The sequence below is a fragment of the Bubalus kerabau genome, chromosome 4 (assembly GCF_029407905.1).
Source record: "Bubalus kerabau isolate K-KA32 ecotype Philippines breed swamp buffalo chromosome 4, PCC_UOA_SB_1v2, whole genome shotgun sequence".
Classification (NCBI taxonomy): domain Eukaryota; kingdom Metazoa; phylum Chordata; class Mammalia; order Artiodactyla; family Bovidae; genus Bubalus; species Bubalus kerabau.
Genome location: NC_073627.1, coordinates 49,297,468 through 49,310,837, shown reverse-complemented (window position 1 = coordinate 49,310,837; position 13,370 = coordinate 49,297,468). Strand labels below are relative to the sequence as shown.

General features: G+C 38.8%; 1 protein-coding gene across 9 annotated transcripts in view; it reads left to right on the top strand.

Annotated features, from left to right (window-relative positions):
* The window catches only part of CCT6B (chaperonin containing TCP1 subunit 6B), a 38,161-nt gene that overhangs the window by 15,956 nt on the left and 8,835 nt on the right, over positions 1-13,370 (top strand). For 6 of the 9 annotated variants that reach the window (XM_055577267.1, XM_055577272.1, XM_055577274.1 and 3 more), the window contains 5 exons: positions 523-633; positions 797-956; positions 7,664-7,746; positions 8,249-8,345; positions 8,872-9,019. In XM_055577267.1, coding sequence (XP_055433242.1) covers positions 523-633; positions 797-956; positions 7,664-7,746; positions 8,249-8,345; positions 8,872-9,019 — 599 coding nt within the window. The remainder of the gene's footprint in view (positions 1-522; positions 634-796; positions 957-7,663; positions 7,747-8,248; positions 8,346-8,871; positions 9,020-13,370) is intronic. The other 3 variants (XM_055577273.1, XM_055577268.1, XM_055577271.1) reach the window with 2 other exon arrangements.

The window sequence follows — 13,370 nt, the reverse complement described above, 5'->3', positions numbered from 1 at the left end:
GCCAAGAAGCTTATTAAGAATAGTGATAATCATACTTTATAGGTAATTTGTCATTCTCTGCTTATAAATATAGCTACCTCTGTAAATATTTTTTCCATGTTATTACATGGTTTTCATGACGAGCCAATAGTCAAGTCATTGTCTGCTGAACAATGTCCTATTGTTGGACATTTAGGTTAACAGTTTTTAGTTGTTCCATATAATTAGTTTGAACAAATGTTCTTTAGAAACTCATTGTGTGTCTCCCTTTCATTACTTGATCAGCTGTGTCACATGTTTGAGGCACATAATTTAAAGAATAATTCTGGATTGACTTTTCATTGTCACTTCACAGTCACACTGTGTTAAAATAGGTTCTCTTTTCTAATTTTATGAATTATGTGTTGGGTTTAAAGCTGGTATAAGGCAGTAGTGTGTAACAATTACTATGGCAGTTCTGTTACCACTTTAAAAGTATAATTTAATTTTATACTAAATTTAGAGTGTATATTCAAAATAAGAAACAGTGCATATTTTTACTAGGTTGATCAAAGGGTTAGTTCTGGATCATGGCGCCCGCCATCCACATATGAAGAAACGAGTAGATGATGCATTTATCCTTACCTGTAATGTATCACTAGAATATGAAAAAACGTAAGTGTCCCAGTTACTCTTTGTATCCTTTGAAATTGTTTTTTTTTTCTAAAACTGTTTTTTAGCCCCTATTTTTACCTACCAAATGTTTACTATAAACCCTTTCTACCTTCCTGTTTTTCCCTGCCTTACCTTTACTAGCTTGTCTTTATTAATCTTCTAGTGAGGTGAGCTCTGGTTTCTTTTATAAGACTGCAGAAGAGAAAGAGAAATTGGTAAAAGCGGAAAGAAAATTTATTGAAGACAGAGTACAAAAAATAATAGACTTGAAAGAAAAAGTCTGTGCTCAGTCTAATAAAGGATTTGTTGTCATTAATCAAAAGGTGAGAAAAAAGTTTAGATTTTTAACTGTTTGTAAATGTTCCTCAATGTTTTGCCAAGTGTGGTTTGTGGGCCCCACGTTAGGGCATATCTGTGAGGTCAAAACTGTTTTCATAATAGTAATAATAATGCCTTTTATATTGTGTTGATGTCTGCAATGATGATGCAAAGCAGCAATAGGTAAAACCGCTGGCACCTGAGAACAAATCGTAGCAGTAGCACCAAACTGTACTAGTCATCATATTCTTTATTGCCACATCACCCCACATACAAAAAGGGCAGTTTCATTTAAGAATGTTTTGATGAAATGGGAAAACTTAATAATTTTATCAAATTTTGATCCTTGAAATTGCACCTTTTATTTTTTAATTAAAGTATAGTTGGTTTACAACATTGTTTTAAATTCAGGTGTATGGCATAATGGGCTTCCCTGATAGCTCAGATGGTAAAGAACCTGCCTGATTTTTGCAGATTATACTCCATTATAGTTTATTATAAGATAATAGGTACATCCCTGTGCTATACAGTATATCCTTGTTGATATATATAAAAGATAAAAAATATAAAAGAAGGCTTATCTATTTTTTAAAAACTTAAAAGAATTATTTTTATTTTTGGCTGTGCTGGGTCTTCGTTGGGCTTTTTTTTTCAGTTGCAGTGCACAGGTTTCTCACTGGTGGCTTCTCTTGTTGTGGCGCATGGGCTCTAGAGCACAGGCGCAGTAGATGTGGCACACAGGCTTAGATGCTCTGGCATATGGGAGTTAGCCCATGGCCTGTGGGATCTTCCTGGATCAGAGGTCGAACTCCTGTCTCCTGCATTGGCAGGCAGATCCTTTACTGCTGAACCTCTGGGGAAGCCCTATCTGTTTTATGTACAGCAGCTTGTATGTGCCCATCCCATACCCTGATGTGTTTCTCCCTGCTTTCTCTTTCCCCTTTGGGAACTACAGGTTTGTTTTCTACATCTGTGAATCTGTTTCTGTTTTGCACATACATTCATTTGTATTACTTTTTAGCTTCCACATATAAGTGGTATCATATAGTGTTTGTCTTTCTCTAACTTATTTCACTGAACGTAATATTCTTTTGATCCATCCATGTTGCTCAGATGGCAGTATTTCATTCTTTTTTATGGCTCAGTAGTATTTCATTGCATATATATATGGCAATTTTATCCATTCATCTGTTGATGGGCATTAGGGTTGCCACCATGTCTTGGCTGTTGTAAATAGTGCTGCTGTGAACATTGGGGTGCATGTATTTTTTTGAATTAGTGTTTTCTGGAAATATACCCAAAGTGGATGTATCCTTTTATAATTCTATGTCGCAAACTTTGAGGTATGGACAAAATACTTCTGCTACGTATCAAAATAAGGGTCTTGAAGCTCTTGTGTAATTGAGTTGCAAGCTAACATAGCCACTATTTTCATGGAATGCCATTTTTACTTGAAAGAATGACTGACAGGATGGTTATTTAGACATGGGTATTTGGTAGGTTTTTCTCAAAAATGACTGAAACAGTCTTGCCGCTTAAAGGAAACAATAGACAGTATGTATTGGCAATAATAACATTTGAGCTTTCAAACAAAAGTTAGAATTTTGGAAAATTTGTGTCTGTCACTTTGAGCTTGACAGTTTTCCAATACTTGAAAGACTCTTCTGATAATATTAGTGATGACATTAGCAAATGTGATATTTTTGATGTTGTATAACCATGAAAATTCTTAAAGAGATGGGAACACCAGACCACCTTACCTGTCTCCTGAGAAACCTGTATGTGATTCAAGAAGTGACAGTTAGAACCTTACATGGAACAACAGACTGGTTCAAATTTGGCGAGTACAACATGGCTGTATAATATCACCCTGTTTATTTAACTTATATGCAGAGTACATCATACAAAATACCAGGCTGGATGAATCACCAGCTGGAATCAACATTTCCAGGAGAAATATCAACAACCTCAGATATGCAGATGATATCTCTTTAATGGCAGAAAGTGAAGAGGACGTAAAGACCCTCTTGACGAGGGTGAAAGAGGAGAGTGAAAAAGCTGGCTTAAAACTCAACATTCAAAAAACTAAGATCATGACATCCAGTTCCATCACTTCATGGCAAATAGATGGGGAAACAATGGAAGCAGTGACAGATTTTATTTTCTTGGACTCCAAAAGTCACTGTGGATGGTGACTGCAGCCATGAAATTAAAAGATGCTTGCTCCTTGAAAGGAAAGCTCTGACCAACCTAGAAAGCACCTTGAAAAGTAGAGACATCACTTTGCTAACAAAGGTCCATGTAGTCAAAGCTATGGCTTTTCCAATAGTCATGTATGGGTGTGAGAGTTGGACCATGAAGAAGGCTGAGCCCTGAAAATTGGTGCCTTTCAACTGTGGTGCTAGAGAAGACTCTTGAGAGGCTTCTAGTGACTGACCTGAACTGAATGATTTTATTTTAAAGGGATTAATAAACATTGCAAAGATGTCAATTTTAACTTTAGTCAGTTAAGTTCAGTCTCTTAGTCATGTCCGACTGTTTGCAACCCCATGGACTGCAGGCATCTCTGTCCATCACCAACTCCTGAAGCTTACACAAACTCATGTCCGTCGAGTAAGTGATGCCGTCCAACCATCTCATCCTGTCGTCCCCTTCCCCTCCCACCTTCAATCTTTCCCAGCATCAGGGTCTTTTCCAATGAGTCAGTTCTTCCCATCAGGTGGCCAAAATATTGGAGTTTCAGCTTTAGCATCAGTACTTCCAATGAATATTCAGGACTGATCTCCTTTAGGATTGACTGGTTGGATCTCTTTGCAGTCCAAGGGACTCTCAAGAGAGTTCTCCAATGCCACAGTTAGAAGGTATCAAGTCTTCAGTGCTCAGCTTTCTTTATAGTCCAACTCTCACATCCATACATGACTACTGGAAAAACCATAGCCTTGACTAGACGGACCTTTGTTGGCAAAGTAATCTCTACTTTTTGATATGCTGTCTAGGTTGGTCATACCTTTTCTTCCAAGGAGCAGTGTCTTTTAATTTCATGGCTGCAGTCGCCATCCACAGTGATTTTGGAGCCCCCCCAAAAAAGTCTGTCACTGTTACCATTGTTTCCCCATCTGTTTGCCATGACTTGATGGGACCGGATGTCATGATCTTAGTTTTATGAATGTTGAGTTTTAAGCCTACTTTTTCACTCTCCTTTCACTTTCATCAAGAGGCTCTTTAGTTCTTCTTCACTCTCTGCCATAAGGGTGGTGTCATCTGCATACCTGAGGTTATTGATATTCCTCCCGGCAGTCTTGATTCCAGCTTGTGCTTCATCCAGCCTGGCATTTCGCATGATGTACTCTGCATATAAGTTAAATAAGCAGGATGACAATATACAACCTTGACGTACTCCTTTGCTGATTTGGAACCAGTCTGTTGTTCCATGTCCAGTTCTGACTGTTGCTTCTTGACCTGCATACAGATTTCTCAGGAGGCAGGTCAGGTGGTCTGGTATTCCCATCTCTTGAAGAATTTTCCACAGTTTGTTGTGATCCACACAAAGGCTTTGGTGTAGTCAATAAAGCAGAAGTAGATGTTTTTCTGGAGCTCTCTTGCTTTTTTGATGATCCAGCGGATGTTGGCAATTTGATCTCTGGTTCCTCTGCCTTTTCTAAATCCAGCTTGAACATCTGGAAGTTCACGGTTCATGTATTGCTGAAGCCTGGCTTGGAGAGTTTTGAGCATTACTTTGCTAGCGTGTGAGATGAGTGCAACTGTGTGGGAGTTTGAATATTCTTTGGCATTGCCTTTCTTTGGGATTGGAATGAAAACTGACCTTTTCCAGTCCTGTGGCCACTGCTGAGTTTTCCAGATTTGCTGGCATATTGAGTGTAGCACTTTCACAGAATCATCTTTCAGGATTTGAAATAACTCAACTGGCATTCCATCCCCTCCACTAGCTTTGTTCGTAGTGATGCTTCCTAAGGGCCACTTGACTTTGCATTCCAGGATGTCTGGTTCTAGGTGAGTGATCACACCATTGTGGTTATCTGGGTCATGAGATCTTTTTTGTATAGTTCTTCTGTGTATTCTTGCCACCTCTTCTTAATATCTTCTTCTTCTGTTAGATCCATATCATTTCTGTCCTTTATTGTGCCCATCTTTGCATGAAATGTTCCCTTGGTATCTCTAATTTTCTTGAAGAGATCTCTTTCCCATTCTATTGTTTTCCTCTATTTCTTTGCATTGATCGCTGAGGAAGGCTTTCTTATCTCTCCTTGCTATTCTTTGGAACCCTGCATTCAAATGGGTATATCTTTCCTTTTCTCCTTTGCTTTTCGCTTCTCTTGTTTTTTCAGCTATTTGTAAGACCTCCTTAGACAACCATTTTGCCTTTTTGCATTTGTTTTTCTTGGGGATGATCTTGATCACTGCCTCCTGTACAATATCATGAACCTCTGTCCATAGTTCTTCAGGCACTCTGTCTATCAGATCTAATTCCTTGAATTTGTCTGTCACTTCCACTGTATAATCATAAGGGATTTGATTTAGGCCATACCTGAATGGTCCTAGTGATTTTCCCTACTTTCTTCAATTAAAGTCTGAATGTGGCAATAAGGAGTTCATGATCTGAGCCACAAGCTCCCGGTCTTGTTTTGCTGACTGTACAGAGCTTCTCCATCTTTGGCTGCAAAGAATATAATCAGTCTGATTTTGGTAGTCACCCTCTGGTGATGTCCATGTGTAGAATCTTCTCTTATGTTGTTGGAAGAGGGTGTTTGCTACGACCAGTGAGTTCTCTTGGCAAAACCCTGTCCGCCTTTGCCCTGCTTCAGTTTGTACTCCAGGGGCAAATTTGCCTGTTAGTCCAGGTGTTTCTTAACTTCCTACTTTTGCATTCCAGTCCCCTATAATGAAAAGGACATCTTTTTTGGGTGTTAGTTCTAGAAGGCTAGAACTAACAGAACTAGAACTAACAGAACCATTCAGCTTCAGCTTCTTCAGCATTACTGGTCAGGGCACAGACTTGGATTACTGTGATATTGAATGGTTTGCCTTGGAAACGAACAGAGATCATCCTGTTGTTTTTGAGATTGCATCCAAGTACTGCATTTCGGACTCTTCTGTTAACTATGAGGGCTACTCCATTTCTTCTATGGGAGTCTTGCCCATGGTAGTAGATATCATGGTCATCTGAGTTACATTCACTGATTTCAGTCCATTTTAATTCATTGATTCCTAAAATGTCAATGTTCACTCTTGCCATCTCCTGTTTGACTACTTCTAATTTACCTTGATTCATGGACCTAACATTCCAGGTTCCTATGCAACACTGCTCTTTACCGCATCAGACTTTATTTCCATCACCAGTCACATCCTCAGCTGGGTGTTGTTTTTGCTTTGGCTTCATCATTTCATTCTTTCTCGAGTTATTTCTCCACTGATCTCCAGTAGCCTATTGGACACCTACCGACCTGGGGAGTTCATCTTTCAGTGTCTTATCTTTTTGCCTTTTCATACTGTTCATGTGGTTCTCAAGGCAAGAATACTGAAGTGGTTTGCCATTCCCTTCTCCAGTGGACCACTTTTTGTCAGAACTCTCCACTATGACCCATCCATCTTGGTTGGCCCTCCATGGCATGGCTCATAGTTTCATTGAGTTAGACAAGGCTGTGGTCCATGTGATCAGTTTGGTTAGTTTTCTGTGATTGTGGTTTTCATTCTTTCTGCCTTCCGATGGAGAAGGATGGAAGCTTCCTGATGGGAGAGACTGAAGGGGAAACTGGTCTTATTGTGATGGGCGGGGCTGTGCTCAGTAAATCTTTAATCCAATTTCTATTGATGGGCAGGGCTGTGTTACCTCCCTGAGGCCAAACTATGGTGGAGGTAATAAAGATAATGATAATGAAGGCAAATCTCCTTCAAAAGATCTGGTGGAGGCTCTGCTACACTCCCTGCCCCCGACCCTGCAGTAGACCACTGCCAACCCATCCATCTGCTGGTGACTCCTTGACACTCAGGGCAAGTCTGAGTCAGTCTCTTGTGGGGTCACTGCTCCTTTCTCCTGGGTCCTGGTGCACACAAGGTTTTGTTTGTGCCCTCCTAGAGTCTTTATCCCCAGTCTTGTGTAAGTTCTGGCAACTCTATGGTGGGGTTAATGGCGATCTCTTCCAAGAGGGCTTATGCAATACCCAGGCTGCACCCAGAGCTCCTGCCTCTGCTGCAGGCCACTGCTGACCTGTACCCCTGCAGGAGACACTCAAACACTCAAAGGCAGGCTCAGTCTCTGTGGGGTCTCCTGGTATGCACAGAGGTTTTATTTGAGCCCTCAGAGCATATCTGGTGTGTATGGGGTTTGATTCTAAATGTGATTTCGCCCCTCCTACCATCTTGCTGGGGCTTTGCCTTTGCCCTTGGATGTGGGGTATCTTCTTTTGGTGGGATCCTACATTCTGCTGTTGATGGTTGTTCAGAAGCGAGTTGTAATTTTGGAGTTCTCGCAGGAGAAGATGAGTGCACGTCCTTCTACTCCACCATCTTTTTTTTTCCTTTTTTTCCATATTATAATTTTAACTTATGATAAGTATTATAGATACAGATCACATAAACGAAAGCTCTTTGGGTTCTTAATAATTTTAAGATTGTGAAGCAGTGTTGAGACCAAAAAGTTTGAGAACTATTGGCTTAAAACATGCTTATAACTTTTATGCTAATTTGATTATAGGGAATTGATCCATTTTCCTTAGATGCTCTTGCAAAACATGGCATTTTAGCTCTTCGTAGAGCAAAAAGAAGAAACATGGAAAGGTAAGCTTGCTGATAATTATGTATCTTAAGTTTTTTTATAGATTAAATTGAAACTATCCTGTGTGTATTTCTTTTAGCTTTTATGTCAATGTTGTTGAACAAAAAGTAACATTCAGTTCAGTTCAGTTGCCTCTGACTCTTTTTGATCCCATGGACTGCAGCATGCCAGGCCTCCCTGTCCATCACCAACTCCTGGAGTTTACCCAAACTCATGTCCATTGAGTCGGTGATGCCATCCAACCATCAAATAGTAGCATACACATTTCAAATTTTGTTCATAGTTTCAGTAAATAATGGAAGTGTTAAAAATCAAGATTGTTAATACATCTCAACTTTTTCTCATGAGATCCTCAGAAGGTTTTCATCTTCTTAAAACAGATTTGAAAATAATACAATATAATGACAATGCAGTCTTCTGTGTTAGCTTATCTTTTTCACTTTTAACAAATTAGTCTGTATATTTTTCATAACCAAAGCTATGATGTCATATATGTAATTTCAGACTCTCTCTTGCTTGTGGTGGAATGGCTGTGAATTCTGTTGAAGACCTCAGTGTAGATTGCTTGGGACATGCTGGTCTTGTATATGAGTACACATTAGTGAGTATTTCTGTGGGCAGTGGTTATAATGTGAACAGCAAACTTTAAAAAAAAAAAACTAAACTTTTAAATTCACATTTTATGTTATGAGAATCCACAGGATAGATTTTGCAGTTTATCTTTCTAAATGTTTGTTAATAGTTCAAATATAACTTAACTGTTTTAGCACATATTTGGTTAATGCTCTGTGATGTGCTCAGTTGCTTCAGTTGTGTCCCACTCTTTGTGACCCTGTGGACCTCAGCCCGCCAGGCTCCAGTGTCCATGGGATTTTCCAGGAATACTGGAGTGGGTTGCCATGCCTTCCTCCAGGGGATCATCCCAACTCAGGGATCGGACCCATGTTTCCTGCAACTCTTGCATCGCAGGCAGATTCTTTACCTGCTAAGCCATCAGGGAAGCCCACATTTAGTTATACTTGATAAGAAAAATTCATATAAAGTCTGGATTCTGATAGTATCAGCTAGGTCTTGATTTCATAATGGCTTTATGTATTAAAGGTATATCTCCTTGTATTACCCTTTAGGGTGAGGAAAAGTACACTTTTATTGAGGACTGCATCAACCCTCGCTCTGTCACCTTGTTGGTTAAGGGACCAAATAAGCATACTCTCACACAAATCAAGGATGCTGTAAGGGATGGACTTCGTGCCATCAAAAATGCCATTGAAGATGGTAAGGTCTTTTTTGTGATAGATACGAAACTCGCATATTTTTAAAGTAGTAATAATCTATTATGGGATGCATAGTATTTTAAAAGATATGAATGATTCAGTTCAGTTCAGTTCAGTTACTCAGTCGTGTCCGACTCTTTGCGACCCCATGAATCGCACCACGCCAGGCCTCCCTGTCCATCACCAACTCCCGGAGTTCACTCAGACTCACATCCATCGAGTCAGTGGTGCCATCCAGCCATCTCATCCTCTGTCGTCCCCTTCTCCTCCTGCCCCCAATCCCTCCCAGCATCAGAGTCTTTTCCAATGAGTCAACTCTTCGCATGAGGTGGCCAAAGTACTGGAGTTTCAGCTTTAGCATCATTCCTTCCAAAGAACACCCAGGACTGATCTCCTTCAGAATGGACTGGTTGGATCTCCTTGCAGTCCAAGGGACTCTCAAGAGTCTTCTCCAACACCACAGTTCAAAAGCATCAATTCTTCGGTGCTCAGCCTTCTTCACAGTCCAACTCTCACATCCATACATGACCACAGGAAAAACCATAGCCTTGACTAGACGGACCTTTGTTGGCAAAGTAATATCTCTGCTTTTGAATTCTCTTATTTCACTTCGGACTGTTTATAGTGAAGTTTTCTCCTTCAGGATAGTCTTTTCTATAGTTCATTTAATTTAAAAAATATTTTTGACTGTGCTGGGTCTTTGGTTGTAGCGAGCAGGGGCTACTCTTCACTGTGGTGCACGGGCTTCTCACTGTGTTGGCCTCTCCTGTTGTGGAACACAGGCTGCAGGCGCACAGGTTCAGTAGTTGTGCCACATGGACCCTAGAGCTTTCAGGCTCCAGCAGTTGCAGCTCACAGGCTCTAGAGACGGACTCAGTGGCGTATGGCTTTAGTTGCTTTGGAGCATGTGGAATCTTTCCGGGCCAGGGTTGGAACCCATGTCCCCTGCATTGGCAGGCAGATTCTTATCCACTGGACCACCAGGGACGTACTGAAATATTCTTAATAGTAGGCTGCCTTTTTAATTAACTTCTATTTACTAAATGAAAAAATGATTTCATATTGTAGTATCATTTTTTTTTTTAGAAATTTATTTTTAAAACCATGAAAATGCTTTTACAGCTTAGGACCCATTCCTTTTCCTCAGTGCAGTATAATTTTAAGAAAGATTAAGAAAGAGTATTTATTGATAATTTATTACCAGCTTCCTTCTAAAAGGAGTTAGGGTTAGATATTCAATAACATACTGTGTAAGTGAGAATAGTAAACACATCATGAAAAAATGCTCAACATCATTATTCATTAGGGGAATGAAAATCAAGACCACCAAGAGATACGGTTTCATGGTGATTAGGATGGCAGTAATCAAAAACCTGGACAATAATGAACATTGATGAAAATGTGGAGAAATTGGAACCTTTATATGTTGCTGGTGGAAACTGTTGGAAAACAGGCAGTTCCTCAAAGATTAAATGTAGAGTTACTCTATGACCAGCACATCAGCTCTTAGGTGTGCATACAAGTGAGGTAAAAATGTATGTGCACACCAAAAATACACATGAATATTTATAGTAGCCAGCCAGTGGAAAAATCTAAATATCCATTAGCTGATGAATAGATAAATAAAATGTGGTATGTCTATACAATGGAGTATTATAAAGGAATAAATACTGATATATGCTACAATATTGATGACCTTGAAAACATTCTATAATGTAAAAGAGTCTAGGCACAAAAGTCTGTGTTTTATATGATTCCAGAAAAGGCAAAGCCATAAAAATAGATGAGTAGTTGTGATTGTCAGGGGCTGGGGGAAAAGGAAACAGGGAATGATTGCTAGTGGGTACAGGGTATTTTTAGGAAAGTATTTTGGGATTAGAATGGTGATGGCTGCGCAGCCATGTGAATATACTGGAAACTACTGGGAAGTGCACTTTTTTTTTGGCTGCATAGCACAGAATCTGGGATTCCCTAACCAGGGATCGGGCCCATGCCCCCTGTCGGGGAAGTGTAGAGTCTTAACCACTGCACCAGTGGAGAAGGCTGAATTTTATGGTGTGTGAATTGTATCTCAAAAAATAGAGTAACTCTATAAACAATACTTCAGATGTGTCTGATAAGCAAAAACATAAATGTGAAATAATGGTAAAACAGAAGCTGAGATGGAAAATTAGAACCTAGGAAAATAGAATATAGATATAGCAAACATAATAGTCACTGTAATATTTAATCTGCCAGAACATAGAGATACAATCAGCTATATAGTTTTCATTATTGAAAAGGAGAAATCACAGCAGTTCCTAAATTGAAAAAATATGGGAGTTGGTATGAGAGACTACTTCTTATAGTCACTTTTGATGAAAGCTAGTAGTAGTTTTTAAAGAAGATCATATGATTCAGCATGAAGGCTTTGGTAGTTCAACCTGGTTCTTAGGCTTTAGAATACAAAGAAAAATGGGCTATTTTAAAAAATCACTTCAACCTCTTAGTTTTTTAAGAAATAATTTATCTAGGTAATTGACATATTATGAGCTACACATGTTTAAAGTATACAGCCATGAAACAGTCCCCTCAGTCAAGATAATGAACATATTTATCACCCCGAAAAGTTACCTCATTGCCCCTTGGTCATCCTTCCTTCCTCCTCTTCCCTGTGTCACCCTGCCCGTAGGCAACCTCCTGGGTACAACAGGAAGTCAGCTTTCTGTTGCTATAGATTTGTTTGCATTTTTTAGAATCTTGTATGAATGGAATAATGCACTGTGTATTCTTTTTTTTTGTTTTGCTTCTTTTACTCAACATAATTATTGTAAATTAATTAATGTTATTATATTGATCAGAATTCATTCATTTTATTGCTAGATAGTATTCCATTATATGAATATACTACAGTTTATTTCATCAGATTCACCTATTGATGAACATTTGGTTGTTTACAGTTCTTGGCTATAGCAAATAAAGTTGCTATGAACATTTGTGCACAAGTCTTTGTATGGACATATGCTTTCATTTGCCTTGGGTAAATGGCTAGGGAAGCAATGCTATGTTTAACTTTTTAGAAATTGCTCAACTGTTTTGTCATGTACTGTTTTACATTCCTGTTGGTTGTTCTGCATCTTTACCAACAGTACTGGGTATGGTCAGTCATGTTAACTTTAGCCATTCTAAAATTTAAAAAACCAAACTGTAATTTTAATTTGCATTTTCTTAATGATCATTGATGTTAAGCATCTTTTCATGTGCTTACTTGCTATCCATACTTTGGTGAAGTTTCTGTTCAAATCTTTTGCCCTTTTAAAAATTGGGTTGTTTGTTTTCTTATTGTTGAGCTTGAGAGTTCTTTGTATATTCTGGATACAAATACCTTTTCAGATATATGATCTGTAACTATTTTCTGCTACTCTATAGTTTGTTCTGTTATTCTCTGAACAGTGTATTTCAAAGAAGAATTCTTAATTTTGATGATGTATAATTTATCAATTTTTCTTTCATGCAATATGCTTTTGGGTGATATCTAAAAAATCTTTATCTACCCAAGGTCACAAAATTTTTCTTTTATAACTGTCAGTCTTAGGTTTGTGCAGTCTCTACCACCATCTATCACAGAACATCTTTCATCTTGCAAAACTGAAACTCTGTACCCGTGAAGCAGTAACTTTCCATTCTCTTCTCCCCGAAGCCCCTGGAGACCACCATTCTACATTCTGTCTTTATGAATCTGACTGTTCTATGTACTTCATATGAATGGAATCATACGGTATTTGTCCTCTTGTCAATGGCTCTTTGGCTGAGTATAATGTCTTCAGGGCTCATCCATGTTATATTAATAGCATGTTTCAAAATTTCCTTCCTTTTAAGGCTGAATAATATTCCATTGTAGATATATACCACATTTTATTTATGCATTCTTTGTTTTTTTCTTGGCCACAGCTTGTGACCTGAGGGATCTTAGTTCCCCAACAGGGATTGAACCTGTGACTGAAGTCCTAACCACTGGACTGCCAGGGAATTCACTATCCCCTCATCTGCATTGGCAGGCAGGCTCTTCACCACTGAACCACCAGGGAAGCCCTGGAGTTTTCTTCATGGGAAGATTTTAACCACAAATTCAGTCTCTTTTATAGATACAGGACTATTCAGGTTGTCTGTTTTTCTTTTTTTTTTTGTCTTTTTTTTTTTTTTTTGTCTGTTTTTCTTGAGTGAGCTTTAGTACTTTGTGTCTTTCAAGAAATTTGTCCACTTCATCTAAGTTAAGATCATACTTTCATGAACTAAATCTGATTTGCTGCCCATTTTTGGTAGATAAAGTTACATTGGAACATAGATGCCCCGCTTGTTTATGTATTGTCTGT